General features: G+C 32.4%; 1 protein-coding gene across 5 annotated transcripts in view; it reads right to left on the reverse strand.

Moving 5' to 3' along the window:
* Positions 1–9,483: 9,483 nt before the first annotated feature.
* The window catches only part of KCNN2 (potassium calcium-activated channel subfamily N member 2), a 213,430-nt gene continuing 201,697 nt past the window's right edge, over positions 9,484–21,216 (reverse strand). For 4 of the 5 annotated variants that reach the window (XM_074281989.1, XM_074281988.1, XM_074281991.1 and 1 more), the window contains 3 exons: positions 18,125–18,252; positions 11,746–11,815; positions 9,484–9,811 (listed from right to left, as the gene is read on the reverse strand). In XM_074281989.1, the coding sequence (XP_074138090.1) occupies positions 9,527–9,811; positions 11,746–11,815; positions 18,125–18,252 (483 nt within the window). In that variant the 3' untranslated portion in view covers positions 9,484–9,526. The remainder of the gene's footprint in view (positions 9,812–11,745; positions 11,816–18,124; positions 18,253–21,216) is intronic. The other variant, XM_074281990.1, reaches the window with a different exon arrangement.

The following is a 21,216-nucleotide window of genomic DNA, read 5'->3' on the forward strand; positions in this document are numbered from 1 at the left end:
TTCTTCAGGATCAGATTATTTTGTTTTCAATTAATTTTTAAAATTAAAGTCAATTCTCTGTATATTTTGGAGATGAGACCTTTATCAGAACCTTTAACTGTAAAAATGTTTTCCCAATTTGTTACTTCCCTTCTAATCTTGTTTGCATTAGTTTTGTTTGTGCAAAAACTTTTTAATTTGATGTAATCAAAATTTTCTATTTTGTGATCAATAATGATCTCTAGTTCTCCTTTGGACACAAATTCCTTCCTCCTCCACAAGTCTGAGAGGTAAACTATCCTATGTTCTTCTAATTTATTTATGATCTCGTGCTTTATGCCTAAATCTTGGACCCATTTTGATCTTATCTTAGTATGTGGTGTTAAATGTGGGTCCATACCTAGTTTCTGCCATACTAATTTCCAGTTTTCGCAGCAGTTTTTGTCAAATAATGAATTCTTATCCCAAAAGTTGGGATCTTTGGGTTTGTCAAACACTAGATTGCTATTTTTATTCACTATCTTGCCCTGTGAACCTAACCTATTCCACTGATCAACTAGTCTATTTCTTAGCCAATACCAAATGGTTTTGGTGACTGTTGCTTTATAATATAGTTCTAGATCAGGTACAGCTAGACCCACCTTCATTTAAAGTTTTTTTTCATTACTTGCCTTGAAATTCTCGACCTTTTGTTCTTCCATATGAATTCTGCTGTTATTTTTTCTAGGTCATTAAAATAGTTTCTTGGGAGTCAGTCTGATTGGAATAGCACTAAATAAATAGATTAGTTTAAGGAGTATTGTCATCTTAATTATATTCGCTTGGCCTATCCAAGAGCACTAAATGTCTTTCCAATTATTTAAATCGGACTTTATTTTTGTGGCAAGTATTTCGTAATTTTGCTCATATAATTCCTGACTTTCCTTTGGTAGATATATTCCCAAATATTTTATACTATCGACAGTTATTTTGAATGGAATTTCTCTTTGTATCTCTTGCTCTTGGATTGTATTGGTAATGTATAAATATGCTGAGGATTTATGTGGATTTATTTTGTATCCTACAACTTTGCTAAAGTTCTAAATTATTTCTAATAGCTTTTTAGCAGAGTCTTTGGGGTTCTCTAAGTATACTATCATGTCATCTGCAAAGAGTGTCTAATTAATTTTTAATCTATTTTTCCACTGTACTTTATTGAATGCAATTTTTATTTCATTGTGATCTGAGAAGAATTTATTTAATATTTCTGCCTTTCTATATTTGATTTTGATGTTTTAATGCCCTTATTCATGGTCAATTTTTGTATAGGACCATGTACCACTGAGAAAACAGTATATTCTTTTCTATTTTCATTCAGTTTTATCCAGAAGTCTATCATATATAATTTTCTAAAATTCTGTGTTCACTTTCTTAATGTTTTTATTGTTTATTTTCTAGTTCTGAGAATGGAACATTGAGGTCTCCCATTGTATAATTTTACTATCTATTTCCTTCTATAACTCACTTAACTTTTTTTGTGAATTTGGATGCTATACTACTTAGTGCATATATACATTTCTATGGTATCTTTTAATAAGATATAGTTTCCTCCCTTATCTTTTAAAATTAGATCTATTTTTGTTTTTGCTTTGTTTGAGATCATGATTGCTACTTTTTTTTTTTTTTTTTAAAGAACATAATATATTCTACATTATCCTCTTTCTCTGTATGGATCTCTCTGTTTCACGTGTGTTTCTTATAAACAACAATAGTGTAGAATGTTGTTTTTAAATTCACTCTGCTATCTGCTTCCATTATATGGTTAAGTTCATCCCATTAATGTTCACAGTTATGAGCCAGCAAAGAAGAAAAAACTCTACCATAGAAACTATAGGAATAGGGAAGAATGGGGTTCTTCTTCAGAGGAGGAAACTGAAGTAAAAAAAGCTTCTATCCCAAACAATAAAGTGAAATGGCTACCTGCTAAGGGATAATTTATACAAGAACTTAAAGAAGAATTTTAATAGAAAATGAGAGACATTGAGGAAAAACTTAAAAAAAAAATCCAAGAAAAAGAAAATTATGAAAAAAGTTAATTAACCAGAAAAGGAGATATAGAATCTCAAAGATGAAAATAACTCTTTGAAAATTAGAATTGAGCAAGAGGGAAGTTAGTGAAGCTATGAGAGACCAAGAAATGACAAAACAGATTATACAAAGTGAAAAAATAGAATAGAATGTGAAACATGAGAAAAATAATAGATTTGGAAAACAGTTCAAGAAGAGAAAATATAAATATAATTGGACTGCCTGAAAGTTGTGACCAGGAAAAGGACCTTGACACAATAATGCAAGACATAATCCAAGAAAATTCTCTTGGAGTGATAGAACATGAGGGCAAAGGAGAAGTAGAAAAAAATCCACTGATCTGACCACTTCAATGAGATCCTATGTGGAAAACACATAAGAACACAAATTTTGAAACCCTTAAATCAAAGAGAAAAGAAACAAGGAAAAAAACCAATTCAGATATGTTGGAGCTACAATTAGAATTGTACAAGACTTATCAGTAGCCACAATTAAAGTCTGTAAATCCTGGAATCACATCTATCAATAATCAAAAGAACTATGCCTGGAGCCAAAATATCATAATCAACAAAATTTTCTATAATAATGAGAGAAAAAAAGTGCATTCAATGAACTTGAAGAATTTTAGAACTTTCTATCGACCAAACCTAAACTTAATAGAAAATTTAAAATATAAAAGCCAATATTAAAGATAATTTCAAGGAACTCAATGTGGACAAATTATGGTTTTTTTTTTAAACATGGGAAATGAATATCATATCTTTAAGACTGACATCAACAATAGGGAAGCTCAAAAGAAAGATTGATTCAGAGTTAAGGTTAAAATAGTAATTATGTCATACACAATGAGGCATTGTGGGGGGAGGGGGAGGGGGAGAAGAGGTTTTGTAGTTTTCCAAAACTTAGTAGGTTTTCCATACTAAATTCAGAAAAAGGTTGAATGGACAACACTACATATATACCATAAAGAGTAAAGTACCCTCCAAAATCTACAAAGAAATAAAGGGGGAGGTGTGGGTGGACCAGGAAGCAAAGAGTGTAAGAAGAAGATAAGGGAGGGATCCATGGGTGGGGGAAGGTTAAATAATAGTAAATTAGGAGCAGAATTAAAGCAGAGTCAGCAGGGATAGGAAATGTGCATGTATATGTGTAGGGGATGTGTGTGTATGTATATATCTACATATACATACATAAATATTTCATTTTTTAACTATAACCTGTATGTGGGTGGGAGTGGGGATGAAAAGGGGAAAAATAAAGTTAAAAAAAAATGAGCATATAAGAACAAAATAACAAATTACAAGTAAGTAAAGATGGACACTTATGAATATAATTTCTTCTACTAATATTTATATTTTCTTGATCTGGTAATTTGTTGTTATATATTTTGAATCCTTTCTAATGTTCTGCTGGGTACATGACAATGATCTCTTTTGTTTTGTTTCATTTTATTTTATATTCCTTTTCTGTTTTTTTTTAATTAAAAATAAACAAAAGCATTTTTACATATGTTAACTCTTTTTATCTCACAACAATTCTTTTACATAGGTGTTAGTATTGCTCCCCTCATCCCACCATTTTACAGATAAGGAAACTAAGGCACAGAGAGATTTTTTTAGAGTCACACAGCTAGTAAGGGTCTAAGGCAGGGTTTAAATTCAGGTTTTCTATCTGACCACATGCCTTGTATCTCTTGCTTGCATGTGTTTCCAGAGGGAAAAGAAAGAGGGATGGCATCATAGCTAGATGCAGTTGGTGACTTCCATCATCTTCTGCACAATGCAATGACTTTACAACCTGGCTTCCTTCTACCTTTCCAGAATTCTTACGCATTCCTCCTGTCTTCCCACTACTCCCTGATATTTTCCAATCCAATAACACTGATTTTCTTACTATTCCTAGAACAAGACAATTTATCTCCCAACTCTGGGCATTTTCATGGGCTAGTGAAAATTCTTGCTTGTCTGGAATAATTTCCTTCCTCATTTTTTTCCCCTCCTGTCGTCTCTGACTTGTTTCAAGTCCCAAATATAATTTTCTCTTTTAGGAAGATTTTCCCAATTTTTCTTAATTTTGTTAATTATTCTCTATATTTCTTGTGCCCAGATTATGTGCCGCTGCCCGGAAGCCCAGTGGTATGGGACTCTCTCCTCATTGGTGGAGATGAAGTGTCTGCTTTGGGCAGGACAGATTTGGAGATAGAGTTAAATTTCAGTTCTCAGCTCATTTACTGCGAATTTCAAAATGAAAATTTTCTTTGAGGATAATGTTAGCTTCTAACTTTGAAAGAGAAGATGGAAGAGGCAATCTGCATTTCAGGCTGCTAATGAAAAGGACTCTGGGAAGACTTTGAGAGGGATGGGAAATCTTCATTATGTCCCTGTTGCTACTCTAGAAACTTTAAGGAGTTTCCTCTTGGGTGAGATCCAAGACACTCTCTCTCTCAGTTGAGCTGAGTTATCTCACTCTGAATGGGAGAGCTGCTTCATTCTATATTGTCTGGTATCAATTTTTCTATGTTTATTTAATTTCTGTATGCTTTAATTTAGATAAGTAAGTTTCTTTGCTATTTTCCATATATGCTCATGTGGAACTGACATTAGGTGGAGAAGGGATAAAACTCTGAATATAGAGCTTGGGTTTCTTCCCCTTAAAATGATCAAGCAATCCAAAATTAAATGGAATCTATTGATATTCCCTAGACTAACAATATGTTACCTTCTTTCTCTGAGGGGAGCAGAAGTGACCTCTACCCCCAATTTAATGTTTTTTTTTTCTTAACAGGAAATGAAAATCTCCTTTCAAAAAGAATATGGGGAAAAGAGGCAAAAGGTGTCTCTTGCCTCTTCCTTTGAAGAGATTTGGAGATTTGCTCTTCCGAAGTGGAGCCTCACTGCACACATTACCACTCACTCACCACTTCTGCAGTCATACTTATTTCTTCATATTTGCTTGATTGTTCTCTCGCTCATTAGACTGTGAGCACCTCAAGAGCAGAAACACTCTTTTGCCTCTCTTTGCCAGTATTTGACAAAATATCTGGCAAGAATAGACGCTTAATAAAAAGTTACTGGTATCCAGTCCTCTGTGCACTGGGCCAACTAGCCATTAATCATTTCCTTTTTGTTCTCACCTTAACTTGGTATCCCTTTTAGTAGATAACAACTTAAATGTTACAGACCTTGTACCATTGTCCATGACTGGTATTATCTCTCAGTTCGTATACTATCGAATCAATGATGATACTAAATTCACTTCCATGAGTACATATGTACTCAGCCAACTGAGAGAGAGAGAGAGAGAGAGAGAGAGAGAGAGAGAGAGAGAGAGTCTTGGATCTCACTCAAGAGGAAACTCCTTAAAGGTTCTGGAATAGCAACAGGGACATAATGAAGATTTCCCATCCCTCTCAAGTATTCCCAGAGTCCTTTTCATTAGCAGCTTGAAATGCAGATTGCCTCTCCCATCTTCTCTTTCAAAGTTGGAAGCTAACATTATCCTCAAAAAAACAAAACAAAACAAAACAAAACCAAAAAAAAAAAAAAAAAAAAAAACCAACAACATACCACTAACCATTGTTAGTTTTGTAAATAGTCAACATTAGTGAGGAGCAGAAAAAAATACATTGCCAATCAATATAAATAAAAAAAGCCATTTGAAATACACCCTGAAGGAAGATGAATTGAATCATATCTTTAAATGAGAACAACATAATATTTACTAGGAATGGTAGTATTATATTTGATTATTATTCGACCAAGAGGTAAAACTAAGGGAATGGGAATAGGGAGGTGGGATAGCAGAAAGATGGCTGGCAGGCATCATGGTTCAATCTTGTATTTGCTATATTTGATGAACTCTCACCTCTCAGAAAATCATTCCACTAGAGCAGGAGATAAACATCTGATTAAAATGCAGCATGTAGGCATTAAAGCATTGCCATTACGGAATTGCAGGGAGGTATGTACAATTTTTCAACGTTGGATAAAATTTACTCTTAAATCCACCTGGACTGTTTTTTCTCTCCAACTCTTTTGATAATGTCTTTTTATTTAATCTGATTTATGAAACTGAATTCTTTAGTATTTCGAATTCATGTTGGATACTTGACATTCTTGCCATTATTTTAAATTCTCTTATTTTGCTTGCATATGCAATAAATTTGTATTGTAGATTTTGATGGGTCTTTTTAGGTGATTTCAATTTACTTTTTATTTCAGTAGTTTTATTTATAATTTTTGGTTTCTTTAATTTTCAAATTTCCTTTTTTTTTTTTTTTTTTACACTTTTTGGTTTATATTAAGTATTTCCAATTTTAAAAACTGTACATTTAGTTCAGTAATCCTCTCTTTTTTCTATTAAAGTGTGATCTCAAATATATTTTTTCCTCCAAGGATTGCTTTAGTTGCATATGATATATTTTTGTATTTATTTTTATTATCATTCTTAAGTTAGTTGTAGTTTAGGTTAGGCACATAGTAAATAGCAATCAGGGAATGCTGAATTTGGCACTTTTTTTTTTTTTTTTTTTTTTTAAATGCTCCCAGGTAGCCTCTTTCAGTATTTACTGAAAAAGATCAGGAGGCTCTGTCCAATAACCCCATTCTCAGTATTTGTAGTGCTCTTTCCTCAACTCAACCAAGATGTGAGGCATGAGCTTATCTCATCTTGTTTAAATTGCTGTGAAGCATTCCTAAATCACTGAACAGTACACCAAAAGGTTTACTTTGTTTAGGACACTTTATCACATTTTAGTTTTGTTAGGCTTGTTCTTGTCAAAAATGGACTATGGGGGAGTCTTGTGCTCTAATACCAACCAATCTTAGAAGTCCTAACCCCACTTGGTAAGGTTTTTTTATGGCAATTGGTGACCAGGAATTTTTGTCAAGCCATTCAGGTCCTAGAGACTGCTTTGTCTTCTTTTAAGAAAAACTAATCCCTCTCATAGGCTGAAGAGAGGAGGTGTGGGACTTAATTACGTTTCAGGAGAGAGGGGAGGTATGGACCTAACCAATGTTGTGGGGAAATGCTGGTCGATACTAGACCTATCAGAGTAGGTCTTTATTTGAAATTTTTCTGCCTAGCTAGGACCTGATAAGAGTTTGTACAATGATATATATTTTTGTGTAATCAAGTTCACTTCAGTCACCCTGAGAAATCAGAGTAGAACTTTTGTAGATATTATAAATCTTTCTGGTACTTATCCCATTGTAGACTTTTTGCACTTTTTTTGAGGAGTTTCAGTCCATTCTTTTACAGTATGGGGAATGTGTACATTCTTAGTAATGTTTACATTAGTGTTTGGATATCCTCTTACTGTCCCCACCCAACCTTTTTATTCTGTTTGGTTTTAGATAGTATTTTTATTTTTATTTTCACCACCCCCCAGAGACTAGAGATATGTTCCTCAGTCTGTACTTGTATAATTTAATCTCATAATTCTCATATATATATATATATATATATATATAGATACATATCTCTCTATATGTATATTAGTGGACTAGTAATATATCAATCTTTCTTCAAGTTTCAGTTCTTTGAGTTGAATTTGTGAATTGATCAGTGAACTGTAAATTGGACTACTACCCAATCTCATCATTATACCACATTAGCCTTTGTGTTGAAGGTAGAAATATAAACTATTTTTTCCCTCGTTCCCTTTTTTTATTTTTTCTTTCCCTTAATATAATAAGATACTAAAAATGTCCACGATTTTCTGAAGTGTTTCCCAAAGTTTGTAGAGGAGGATTTTTATATGAAAACACAAACTTTTTTGATTAAGACAATAGATTTATATCAAAAATATTCTTGTGATTAGGAGATATGCTTATATATGTATGGCTACTAAGATTTTTTTTTTTGTAGTAATATTATGTCTGTGTTCTCCTAAGAAATGGCACTTTTTTATGTTTTTGGCCTTGAAAGACAATGTTTGATTTTAGTACTGACAACAAAGCATAATATGATGAAAGTCACTTTATGCAGGCATACTACCCGTGTCACATGTTGTACCAGAATTCTACATCCAGATAAAGAAGAAAGATATATCTGTATTAGCAACTTTCAAAGGTCAGGAAATGATTATGATGGGAATAGTTATAAAATGATGCTGAGAGTCTCAGCATCATATGCCAGAGATTTATTTGAGAAGTGAAAATTTAGTTCTTAGTGAAAGCTAGAGAGATCAAAATGACTTAAAAGGGAAGGAAATCTGAATGTTACCCTGTTAAACATTACAGATGACTTTTCAAACTGAGTCTTACATTAAGTCTTTCAGGACTTCTAGATGAATAACATAAGGAACGTTGTCAGTGTGAGGTAATCATTATTCAGGATGTTTTCTCAAATTTTTTTTATATTCATTTACTTTGTGCCAGACATGAAAATAAAGACCAAAAGAAGACCACTGGTATAGATGATAATTCTGTATCAGACATCTGTCCTACAAGAGGAAAAAATTGTTCACTCTTCATTTTCTTAAGGGATATAAGTAAAAGATAAGACAGCATGAGAGTGAATTGATAACTAAAAGTAAATTTTGACTTATCTTAAAAGTACTTTATTTTAAAAACATGAACAAAAATGTTCCCAACTTTATTTCAGACCTAGAGAAAGTAATTATGGCATGTTATAGTTAAAAAAAGGTCTATGAAAATGAAAGCACCCCTTATATTGATTTTCCTTTCTATTAAGCATATGTTCTTTGAAAGCAAAAAAGATAGCCTATGATCAATGAATAAAAGGGAAGTTATGAAATATCTATTTTGTAGAAGGTTAAAATTCTAAAATTCCATTTGAGAAAATATTACTTCATTTAGGGTTAATCTTGGCACCATTATCATGTTAATTTTCTATGAAGAAAATAGTCAAATAGCTTGTGATACCTGTGCCATTGTTGCCCTGATAAAAGTGAACCTAGTCTTTAACTTACAATTTAATCAGAAACCCTTAATTTTTACAAATGGAAAGGTGGCTGTGTTAGTGACCTTATTTTATATACTATTTGAAAGAATATTGCACCAAGGAATTTAACTTCTTTTCCCAACAGATTGAAATTTTGGAAATTAGTGTTATTGGTATATAACTGTTCTCACTGATCATTTTTGCTCTTGAAGATAATGCAAAAATATTATTTTTCAAAGTTATATTGGAGTGATAAAGCAAATATATGCAGAAATTAACCTTTTTATTATATTATATACTGTAGTAGTAAAGTTTGAAGTGCATGAATAAAAAGTTAGTGGAATTACAGGAGGAACAATCTATATAGTAATAATAGGTGCATTCCCTGTGTATCTGAAAGAAAAAAAAAGAGTTTTCACTCATTTTGGCCTAAAACATTGTGTTCAGGTTCCCAGAATTCTGACATCAGAACCCAGATAACACTGATTAGAACCATAGGGCTTTACAATAAAAGCTAAAATATTGACCATATGATGGCAAAAAGTCTTTTATTTTGTGGTTAACTTATTCTCTTCTAGCTACTCTCTGATGAAGTTGGTGGTGCTGTAGAGGAGGACCTCCTTCGGGTCAAGGACCGTGACCGCTCTGCACTGTAGGCAGCGTTCTGGTTGTAGTTTTGCATCTGAGTTTCCATGAAATCTTGTTGTTGTTTAGTGATCGTCTGACTTATCAGTTCAGGAAGGGCTTGAATATTACCGATCAAAGACTCTAACTTATTTTCCAGGGTTATTACCCTCTTGTCAATTTCTTCACTTCTTTCATTTAGATCAGAAATCATGTCATACATGATGCTTTGTGTCTGAAAAGGAAGCATGTAAAGCATACATTTAGTAATGTGAAGAAAGGATATGACCCCAGAAGAGTTTGAGTGCTAATAGTAGAGCCCCCTTCTGATATGATGTCTAATGGGGAGAGGCTCATTCTCTTTCCTCCCTCTCTCCCTCTCTCTCTCCTTTTCTCCCTCACTCCCCCCCCTCTCCCTTCATCCTCCCCCCTCCCTTCCTCCTCCTTCTCTTTCTCTCCCTCCCTCTGTTCTCCTCTCCCTCTCCCCGCTCCTTTTCCCCCTCCCCCTCTCCTTCTCTCCTTCCCTCCCCCTCTCCCTTTTTCCCCTTTCCTCTCCCCCTCTTCCCCTCCCTCTCCTCTCTTTTCCTCTCCCCCTTTCCCCTTCTTCCCCTCCTCCCCCTCTCCCTCTCTTTCTCCTTCTCTATCTCTCCCCCTCCCTTTCTCTTTCTTCCCCTCTCCCTCTCTCCCCTTCCCTCTCTCTTTCTCTTTCTCTTTCTATCCCTCTCCCTCGTCTTCTTCCCCCTTCCCCCCTCCCCTATATCTTTGTCTACCCCCTTCTCTCTCCCTCCCTCTTTCTCTCTCTCTCTCCCTGCCTCCCTCTTTCTCTCTCCCTTTTTTCATCTTCGTCCCCTCCTGTTGTCTTTCTCTCTCTGTCTCTTTCTCTCCTTCCTTATTTATTCATTCACTGGGAGATAGATAGGGGGATAGAGTGCAAGGCCTGGAATTAGGAAGACCTAAATTAAAATCTGGCCTTAAACACTAGCTGAGTGGCCTTGGGCAAGTCACTTAATCCTGTTTGTCTTAATTTCTGTAAAATGAGCTGGAGAAGGAAATGACAAACGATTCCAGCATTTTGGCCAAAAAACCTCTAAATGGGTCATGAAGAGTTGGCTAAGATTGAAATGACTCTACATTAAAATAACAACTGGTCTCAGACACTTACTACTGTGTGATTCTGGGCAAGTCATTTAACCTGCCTCTAAGTTTCCTCATCTGTAAAATGAGCATAATAGTGTCTGCTTCCCTGGGCTATTATAAGGATAAAATGAGATATTTTTAAAGAGCTTCATAAACCTTAAAGTGTTACCTAAGTGCTAGCAATTATTATAAGTCCATTCATTTATTCATTTAGTAAATATTTATTAAGCATATTTTCAAGCATGCTTGAAATGAAGGAATACAAAGAAAAAAGTAACAAAATAACTGACATTCTAAAGCAATACAAGTGAGTATAATATTTTAATATTAATAATGAACTAGTGAAAAAAGAATAAAATTAGTAATCAAAAGCTTCTTAATGCTTCGGTAATAGTACTGGAAATGAGGGGAATGAATTTACTACTTCATCTCAGTTCTGTCTCTACAATTTGTTTGAGTTGGGGGTAAATCACTTTTATCTATTTAAATATCAGCTTCAGTGTCATTTCTTTATGGAGAAAATCATAATTATTCACTGGGATTTCTCTTTTCTCCCATATTTCTTATTTTAGGATCTTTTGACATCATCCCTATTCATCCCTTTCCCCACCATTCTTTAGTTTATAGTAATGAGGAGATGGTCCTTCTCATCATAACCAATTCCTCTTCATGTAACCTTTTTCCTCACCTATATTCTCCTGGATTCCTTCTTTCTCTAGTTGCTCTTTATCTGCTGCCTTTAGATACTTCTATGCAAACTCAGATATAAAATAAAAAACAAAAACCAGATTCCTTGAACAGATTGCTTGAACAGAGCAAGAGACTAGGAATCAAAAGGAATCATTTCTTTTTTGTTCTCACCTTAAGATTTTTGTCAAGACTGAATTACTATGGGCATTCAAGTATTTATAAAAATTACAAACACTGTCCTATTATGTTCTATCTGAATGGTCCTTGACAAAACACTTAAAATACAGATTAGAGGGCCATGAAAACAATCCTGGCTTTTGAAAAGGGAATGTGTGGGCTCACCTTGACCAGGTCCACCAATGTATTTGCTTGGTCATTTAATTTCCTTTGTTCCATTTTTACGCTTCTTAATCTATGAGATAAAATTTAAAGTCAGATAGTTTTCTTCTTTTTTTCATTTATCTTTATCTTCCTCCCCAAAAGCATGCACAAAATTAACAAGAGCAAATAACTGCATGAATAATGCCTTGAATATTTGGGATAAAATTGAAAACTGGTCATGTATCTGGTATAATGAAAAGCATGCTTCTTTAACACCACAAAAAAAAGAGAGCAAGAAATGTGATGTCCTCAGGACTATTATCCATCTTTGGTTTAAGTTGTACTTGAAAAGGGGTAGTAAGGATTTATTCATATGAGAGAAAGCCACAACATTCCTTGAAGCTTCAGTATCATGACAAATAGACATAGGAAGAAACATATAAAGCAAATGAGATTTCATTAGTGTCATAGTCATTCAATACCTTCCTATGCCTATATGAGCAGATACAATAATTAGCCCTGTTTAGTCTGAAATGGATTGGGGTAAGTGTTTTAGGCTGATGAAAACAGTGATAAGTGAGATTCTTATTAATTTAAATGTAACTTTTATTCAACCAGCAGCATATTAAAATTTTAAATGTTCATAATTCTTTCACTTTTTTTCTTGCTCTGCTTGAATTTTACTTCAACTGCTTGATAAATTTGCTTGATAAAATCTTGTTTTCAAATTTGTATACACATAAGCCCTAACATTTTAAAATGCTTTGAGGGAAAATACTTTTTTTTTTTTAAATAAATGCAATATTTTCTCAATCTTGCTTTATGTATACCTTAAAAGTAAAAATGAAAAAATGAAACTTTTTTTTCCCCAAATGATGGGTTAAAATTGATTTACATTGTATATTACTTATGGGAAAATTATTACTTGGTACAATCTCTCCAACACCATCATTCTTGGCATTTCAAAGAAACAAGTCCTTATTAATAGTTACAAATTAGATTTCTTATACCCAAAAAGTAAAAGTATAATGTACTCTAAAAAATGAATAGATCAAGCAGAGCTACTCCTAAAATAAAAATTACTTTGAAAAAACCATCATCAAAATTGAACTCATAGTTTAGAAGCTCAATAATTTAAAAAGAGCAATCAGTTTAAACTACTTAAATAGTTGTATTAAGCTAGTTACATAATTATACAGGAAAATCCTTTAACTTTTAAGGCAAGAATTACAGGGGAAATTTCTTCAAATCTTTAATTTTTTTGAAATTACAATAACCCATGTGTCACCAGAGCTGCCACATTATGGCAAAATATTCTTTGTTCTTTCAATCTATAATAATTTTAGATTATTTATCTTTTCTTTGAGAGAATAAGAAATTGAAATTATACTATATGGTATACCTTTTCATTAAAAAAGATTAAAGATGGAATGTTGTAAATTAATCCCTAAACTACAAATTCTTAACTTGAGTTCTGTAAACTTTTAAAAATATATTTTGATACCATATTTCAGTAAAATTTGTTACCTTTGTAAGCCTAAATATTTTATGTATTTAAAATATTATTTTGAGAAGGTGTCCTTAAGCTTCACCAGACTGTATGACACCAAAAAATATTAAGAGCTTTGGTCCTAAACAGAAGATTCCAAAGGAATATTTCCACTTAAATGCTGTGTATCACTGTGATAGTTTTTACATACTAAGTTTACGGACACCTTTAAAATAGTAAATTTATATGTTTATTATAACTACATAATATGATATGCTAGATAAGCAATATAGAAACTAAGACCACTATTTTATCTTTTCCCCTAACTCTGAACAAACTGCATCCTCATTTGTATAATAAGGAGTTAGATTGGATATTTCCTAAAATCAAATAAAAATTATATATAAAGTACTTTCCAGAATATTAAATCACTGTGGCTACTGATACTATTATTTCCTATCATCATCATCATCATCATCATCATCATCACCACTACCACCACCACTGATAATCATCTTAGCCCTCTTCACTTATAAAGTTTTATAACAGAACTAGAATGTCAATATGGCTTTAGGTACAAAGATAAATGTTTACATTTTTGAAGTTATCTTGAGGGGGTGGAAAATCATGCCCTTCAGATCAGAGAAAAATCATAGAAAGCATCAGTTAAGTATTTTACATACCAAGAGATGGTGCCTGGTTGATCCCTTAAGCAATTATGTTATACTTATATCTCAAAGTAGAATTTTGCCCATCATGATTTTCTCACAGAGTTTGGCAAGGTTAAGATGAAATTATATATATTTGCCTGAACTAAACTTTTCTTTGCTTAAAATATTAAGTCCTCTTAACCTTGATTGGCTTCCTGGTTTGTTTGTTTGTTTGTTTTTTTCTAATAACTGTCATTATAAAGATCTAATAGGAAATGGTCTTATTTTAGCTGCAGCTGCCAGAATAAAAGATAACATGCAGGTTTGTGTGTTGTGGGTTTTTCCCCTCAAAGTTAAAAAAGGGAGGAGAGGGAGGAAAAGAGTAAGAAACATACTGAGTCCTTCCTTGTGAACTTCACTTATCACAGAAAAAAGACCATGAATTTGGATCACATTTCTATGGTAGCAATCAGACTACTGAAATTCACAAATAAAGGATCTGCTGGTTGCATGCAGACGGTAGTAAATTCTGCAAATGTTGAGCAGAGCAGCTCATACAACTTACTTCCGAGCTCTATTTTCATTTTGTTGAAATAAAAAGACAAAACAAAAGAAAAGAAACTGTAAAATATATTGGAACAAAAGAACATAAATGGTGGTCAGATGGACACAGGGGGCTCGATTCACCAGCTGGAAGGTCCTGCACTAATTCTGTAGGTTCATATGTTTCACCAAACTCTTCCTAGTGTTTATTATTTCACCCCATCAGTTTTTCTACATTGTTGTCCCCCATCCCCACAACCTCCCCTCCAGGCAGCAAATTCTCCTCAAAGTTCTGGTTATATACATAGTAATAGTGATGATTCAAAATAAGTGGGGCTGAAAATGGAAAATAATTATCCAATTTTCATTCATAACAAAGAAATTAAAAAAATAAAAGTGTCTTGGTATCTTTTATACATGAATTGATATTAGAAACAATAGCATGAAATATTTTGGATGGAAGGCAACCTCTACTGACATGATTTGAATAGAAATAGATTTTAAACAATCACAGAAAATGAATTTTACTTTTGAAATACTTTTTTATTTCATTTTGAATTCTTCAGAAGTTTGGTTTTATGAGAAGATAATCAAGACCTATTTTATGCATATATATATCCTTCTATGTATTTAATATTTACATATTAGATAGATAGATGGATAGATGAGTCTATTCACATATCTATTTATCCATCTTCTGTTATCTATGGGAAAGGTTCATATTACCAATAGACTTATAAGAAGGATCATAAAATGATAAATTTAAAAGCCAAAATCACAATGGAAAGAATAAAAACATTCTGAATCTAATAGCTCCATGACATACATTTGTCAATCCAAAAGATAAACTACATTGAAAATTCATTTAAAATTAAATGGCACAAATCAAGAGGTCAATTATTGAGGAGTAGGAGAAGTATTAAGGGGGTTGAGGAAGAGGAAAAATGAGGAGGGAAGTGGAAAAGGATAGATTAAACAAAAACCATTAGATTTACCAAAAATTAATAAGTAAAGCTCCCTGGAGTAATTACAAAACAGCAAAAACCAGAACTCTATCAAACAAATTAATTTTTAGTACTCATTCAACTATCAAAGTCTAAAGCAAAAACTCTCACTGTTGAATCTATCAAAGACCTTGCCATAAGAATCGAGCCCTATGCGCTTTTAAAAATTTTTCTAAACTTCAACCAAGTAAATTAAGATTATGTATTATCAGAATAAACTTATATGACACAAACTTATAAACACACAATCTCACATTTGAAAATATAGTTTTCCTAAAAACAATATGCACAGGACTATCACATTATTGGTCAGTAAAATGAGATTTGTCGTCTTTGAAAATTGCTTCAAGTCAGAGTTCAAAATGTTGTAAATTCATATTACTGGAGAAACAGCAGTAGAGACAATATCTGATAACGGGTGTTTCTTCAATTCATTTTAACACAAAATATGGCATATCATAATACCATTAAAATAATTTTAATATTTGTTAATATATTTGGGATTATGATTTACAATTTTTATTTTATGTATTTTGGTTTATATGAAATCACACATGTAAATATAGCATACATACATTCATTTATAATAATATCCATATTATTCAATTTGTATTCCACTATTCACACAATGCTAATACTTACCTCTCCAGACCTGTCTCTGCATCTTCATATGCTCTAATCAGTCAGTCAGTCAACAAGTATTTTTAGAACCTACTATGAGCCAGACACTGTGCTAAGTGCTGGGGATACAAAGAAAGGCAAAGAAACCAAACCAAAACAAAACCCAGTCCCTATTCTGAAGGAGGCCACAGTCTATTTGGGTAGACAACATGCCATGTAGAAATAATATATACACATTAAAATATGGATAAATCTCCTAGAGGGAAGGCATTAAAAATAAGGGAAATTTGGAGAGGCTGCTTGTGCAAAGTAGGATTTTATAAGGGACTATAAGGAGACTAAAAGGGGAGACACTAAGGGAAGGAAGCCAGGAGAGAATTCCAGATTGGGCTGATAAAAATTCTCAGTTAAGAAATGGAGTGTCTTGGACTAGAAAGAGCAAGAAGGCTACTGTCATTGGATCATGGAGTATAAGTATAAGAAGACAAAGAAGGTGGAGAGGAAGGAGGCAAGTTATGAAGGCATTTAAAAGTCAAAGAGATAATTTTATATTTGATTTTGGAAGCAAGAAGGAATCACTGAAATTTATTGAATGGGAGCTGGTATGACATGGTCAAATGTGTTTTAAGATGATCAATTTGATAACTGAGTAGAGGATGATTAGAGTGGGGAGAGACTTAAGAAAGGAAGAATAAGGAGCAGAGTATTACAACAGTCCAGGTGTCAGATGATGGGGGACTGGACCAGAGTGGTGGCAGTGTCAGGAAAGAAGGCATATATGAGAGAGATTATAAAAGTAGATCAAAAGGACTTGGCAACAGACTTTCTCCCAATCATATAGATGTTTCCTTTATAATACATATGAACATACTTTGTTCAATGCACTGGTAATGCATATACTTATAAGAACAAAAATATACGGGAACTATCTGCTCTTGAAACATGTAAACTAACATATACAGTCAACAGAAAAAATAATTGAATAGATAAAAACATACAAATTTATGAGAAAGAATGACAGGTATAAAAGAAGTGAGTGAATTGTAAAGTTCCAACAAAATTTTAATGATACTGTGTTGGTTAGATAAATTATTGAAAATAATCAGAAGAAACTTCCAAAAGTTTGTTCTGTTTGATACAATATTTTAGACTTAGGAAGATACAAAGGTTTAATATCTTGAACAGAGCAAGAGACTAGGAATCAAAAGATCTTTTTTTTTCAATTATTCTCTTGCATGTTAACATTATAAAAGACATTGTGATTTTTTGTGAAACAAATCATCTTGAGAGGTTAAAAAAACACATTTAGTCCCAGTTCTTGAGGATGTAATGAGGTAAAAGGAAATAAAATGATAATGGTCAATATCCCCAGGAAAAATACACACATAAATGATGCATCCACCCTTAGAAAGGAAAGGTCCTGAGTCCTAAAAACCAGTGCCTTCAAATATAAAACCATATTGTATATGTATTTCTTTCTTGAAATTTGATGTGTTATGAGATAAGAAAATATAACATCATATAATCATTCTCTTTAACATCAGCATTAAGAGTAAGATATTGCTAATAGAAAGAATTCAAGGCTATAGAACCATATGTTAAAATTACAATGTGGAAGGGAGCTGAAAAACTCAATTATGTAAATATTTCTTAATATTTAAGTATTTGATATTTTGTGTATAATGTTAAATTCAGAAAATATATTGAAGATTTCTGCTTTTATGCAGATGTTGGATATCTTGTAGAACCAGTCTAATTCTCTAAGAGCAAAACAAAGATTCATATGCTTTGTTATGTAACAAATCCTCAACAATATCTATAGCAATAATTTGAAAGTGTAACATGTGAAATAAGAGTCTTAAGTATCTACTAATAAATCAAATTTTTATTTCTACAATTAATTTTATTGATGACGTATCATATATGTAATCTCTCAAATATGCAAGGAATTTACAAATTATGTGGTGTTTAAAAATCTTCATATCTTAAAAAAAAACACTACTTTGCCATTTAATACCCTCTGGAAATCAACTTTTTCCTCTAATATAAATCCACAGATATAAGAGCAGAATGGGAGAAAAATTACTACTTACTGATGAATTGCTTGTAAGAATTTACGCTGATGTTTTCTTACTCTTGAATGATCTATTTTTTTTACCAGCTTTGTATTTTTGTAAATTAGCCATGTTTCCCTGAGTACATTGGCAGCTGCATTTTTCACCTATATAAAAAGAAAAAGATCAAGTTCATAAAATCAATACCTGAATTTTCTACTACTTTTCTAGGAGGACCTTGTTCATCAAAATCATTGTGATGTATTAAATCTGCTAAACAAATTTAACTATTGCATGCAAAATAATGCACAGAAACAGAGAGGAATTTTCATGTATTCTTTCTCATGTACCCATGCATCACTGGAAAGACTTTTTACTTTTAGAGTGTTGAAGACATATTAACTACTATTAGATCATAGGGATAAGAACTGGAGGGGGCTCTAAAGATCACATAGTTTATGTGGGATCACTTTGTTTTATGGATGAAGGAACTTAGGTCCACAGAGATATAAAGGTATTAAGTGGCAAAGATATTAAGTGGCAACCCAGATTTCAAATCAAAGCGTCCTGATTCTATTTATATTAGCTAGAGATATCTTATATATATATCCTGCCATTTTTGTTGTTCCCTTGTTGGTACTTCCTCAAAAACCTCAATCTTTTTAATTCTCTTTATATTCTTTATTAATTTAATTTAAATTAATTTATTAATTATTTCTGCCTAGTATTATGATTGTTTTCCCATGTCATTTATTTCATTAAAAAAAGCACACTATTGGAGTCTAGTGTATGACACAAATGATAATTTTCCTTGAATGTAAAATAATCTTCTAAATATACTTTTATGCTTTATTAGTGAGAACAAATCAATTATTTTTTGTCAAAGTCTTCAGAAATTATGACCAAAAAGGAAAGTTTATGTCATCAATGTGTATTTGCTATCAAACTATTTCTTAATATCCAAGTGTGTGGCTTTATGTTAATTATGTAAATTCAGAAATTTTGTTGATTGAGACTGCTCTTATCCAGATGTCTTATATAGATCCAGTTTTGCCATTGCTACTTAGGAATTGTGTGTCTTTGGACAAATTACATCATTTCTTTGGGCTTCCAACTTTTTTTAACTTGTCAAATTGAGAGCATTGTACTGATTAGTCTCTTAGGTACTTCCAGTTCTAAATCCTCGAGTTTTTTGAATTTGGTAATCATTATTGTTGATTTGTGTTAAAAGTTAAAAGTCAGTGTATTGGATGCAAAGAACAATGAACTTTCCATATGGGAAGGATGGTAGTAAGGTGGTAACTTGAAGTTGGAAAACTGCCTTTTAAGGAAGGTAATATGATATATATGAAAGGGAACTGGGGAATCAAGAGAACTGTGACTGAATCCTGCCTATCACTAACTAGCTAGCAATCCACTTTATGTACCTAGGTCTGTTTATAAGGTATTGGACTGGATAATGTTTAGGATCCCTTATACTTCTAACATTTATCATTATAAAATGTAAATAATCAATCTTAAAAGGATATTGTTTCTCAGGATCAATTTATCTTTTTCCAGAGGGACAAAGAACCCAAAGTATCCAATAACTACCCCCTCCCCACTGGTGAATAGATCAGTAATCATTTTATATTTATTTATTTTCAGGTATTAGTGTTAGGAAATGATTAGTTGTTTTTAGAAAGTAGTTGGGAAATAATCCTTTTTTTAAAAAAAATTAGCTTTAAGATTACTTATTATATCTTAGAACAAACTTCTTGCATCTCATAGATAATATACTTATCAGATTTTTAGATGACATGAAGTTATAGTTATTGAATAACAATCAGTATTCAAAAAGATCTTATTAAGGCAATGCTAGGCACTATGCTAAAGTGCCAGAGATATTTGAACAAAGAATGAAAAAATTCCTACTTGAAATTAACTTTCCATTTAATGGGTAAAACAAAAGTGTATCTATAAATACATGTGTGGCATAAATGTAGAATGAATAAATACGAATATATACAAAGAAGTTAAATAAAAAGTAGTTTGGGAAAGAGAACAATATCAGGTGAAATGATTAGTAAAGATTTCATGCAGAAGATGGTCCTTAAGGCAGAGGCACAGAGTAAAAGATGGAGTATGTATAGGGAGGATGGGTAGAGCAAAGGCACAGTGATAGGAGATGCAATGTCATATGTGAGGAACCTTAAGAAAAGTAGTTTGGCTGGACTTCAGTGTGTGGGAAGAAGAATAAAATCCAATAAAGATAAATTGGGACCAGCTTGTATAAGGTTTTAAAAACTAAATAGAATAATTTATATTTTATCCTAGAGCAAAGGTTCTTCATATTTCTTTTTTGTGTGTAGCAGTCTGTTGAAGTCTGTAGACTTCTTTACAGAATAGTTTCAAAATGCATAAGATAAATAAAATACATAAGTGGAATATTATTGTTCTATAAGAAATGATTTCAGAAAAGCCTGGAAAGACTTACATGAACTGGTGCTAAGTGAAGTGAGCAGAAACAGAAGAACATTGTACATAGTAACAGCAAGATTATGTGATGATCCACTTATCTTTTCTCAGCAATGCAATGGTCCAAGACAATCCCAATAGACTTGGGATGGAAAAGGCAATCTGCATCCAGAGAGAAAACTGGAGACTGAATATGAATCAAAACGTAGTATTTTCAACTTTTTAAAAATCTGCTTTTTCTTTCTCAAGATTTTTTCCCTTTTGGTTCTTATTTTCCTTGCACAACATGACAAATATGGAAATATATTTAAAAGGATTATATATGTATAATAATTTATATTAGAATGCTTGCTATCTTGGGTAGGGAGGAGGTAAAGGAGAGAAAAAGAAAAATTTGGAATGTAAAATCTTATTAAAATGAATACTGAAAACTACCCTTACATGTACTTGGAAAAATAATATATTATTGAGAAAAAAAGTTTTAAAAATTCTTAATATTACAAAGGGAACCATTACATTGAAATATAGTTATCAAAGTAATATTAAAAAATTCACAGACTCTGGGTTAAGAACTCTTGTTTTAAAGGCAATGGAAGCCATTGGATTTGATTGATTGGGAGAGTCAAATGGTCAGATCTATGCTTAAGGAAAAATATTTTGGAAGTAGAATATAG

Source organism: Sminthopsis crassicaudata, chromosome 1 (assembly GCF_048593235.1).
Source record: "Sminthopsis crassicaudata isolate SCR6 chromosome 1, ASM4859323v1, whole genome shotgun sequence".
Classification (NCBI taxonomy): Eukaryota; Metazoa; Chordata; class Mammalia; order Dasyuromorphia; family Dasyuridae; genus Sminthopsis; species Sminthopsis crassicaudata.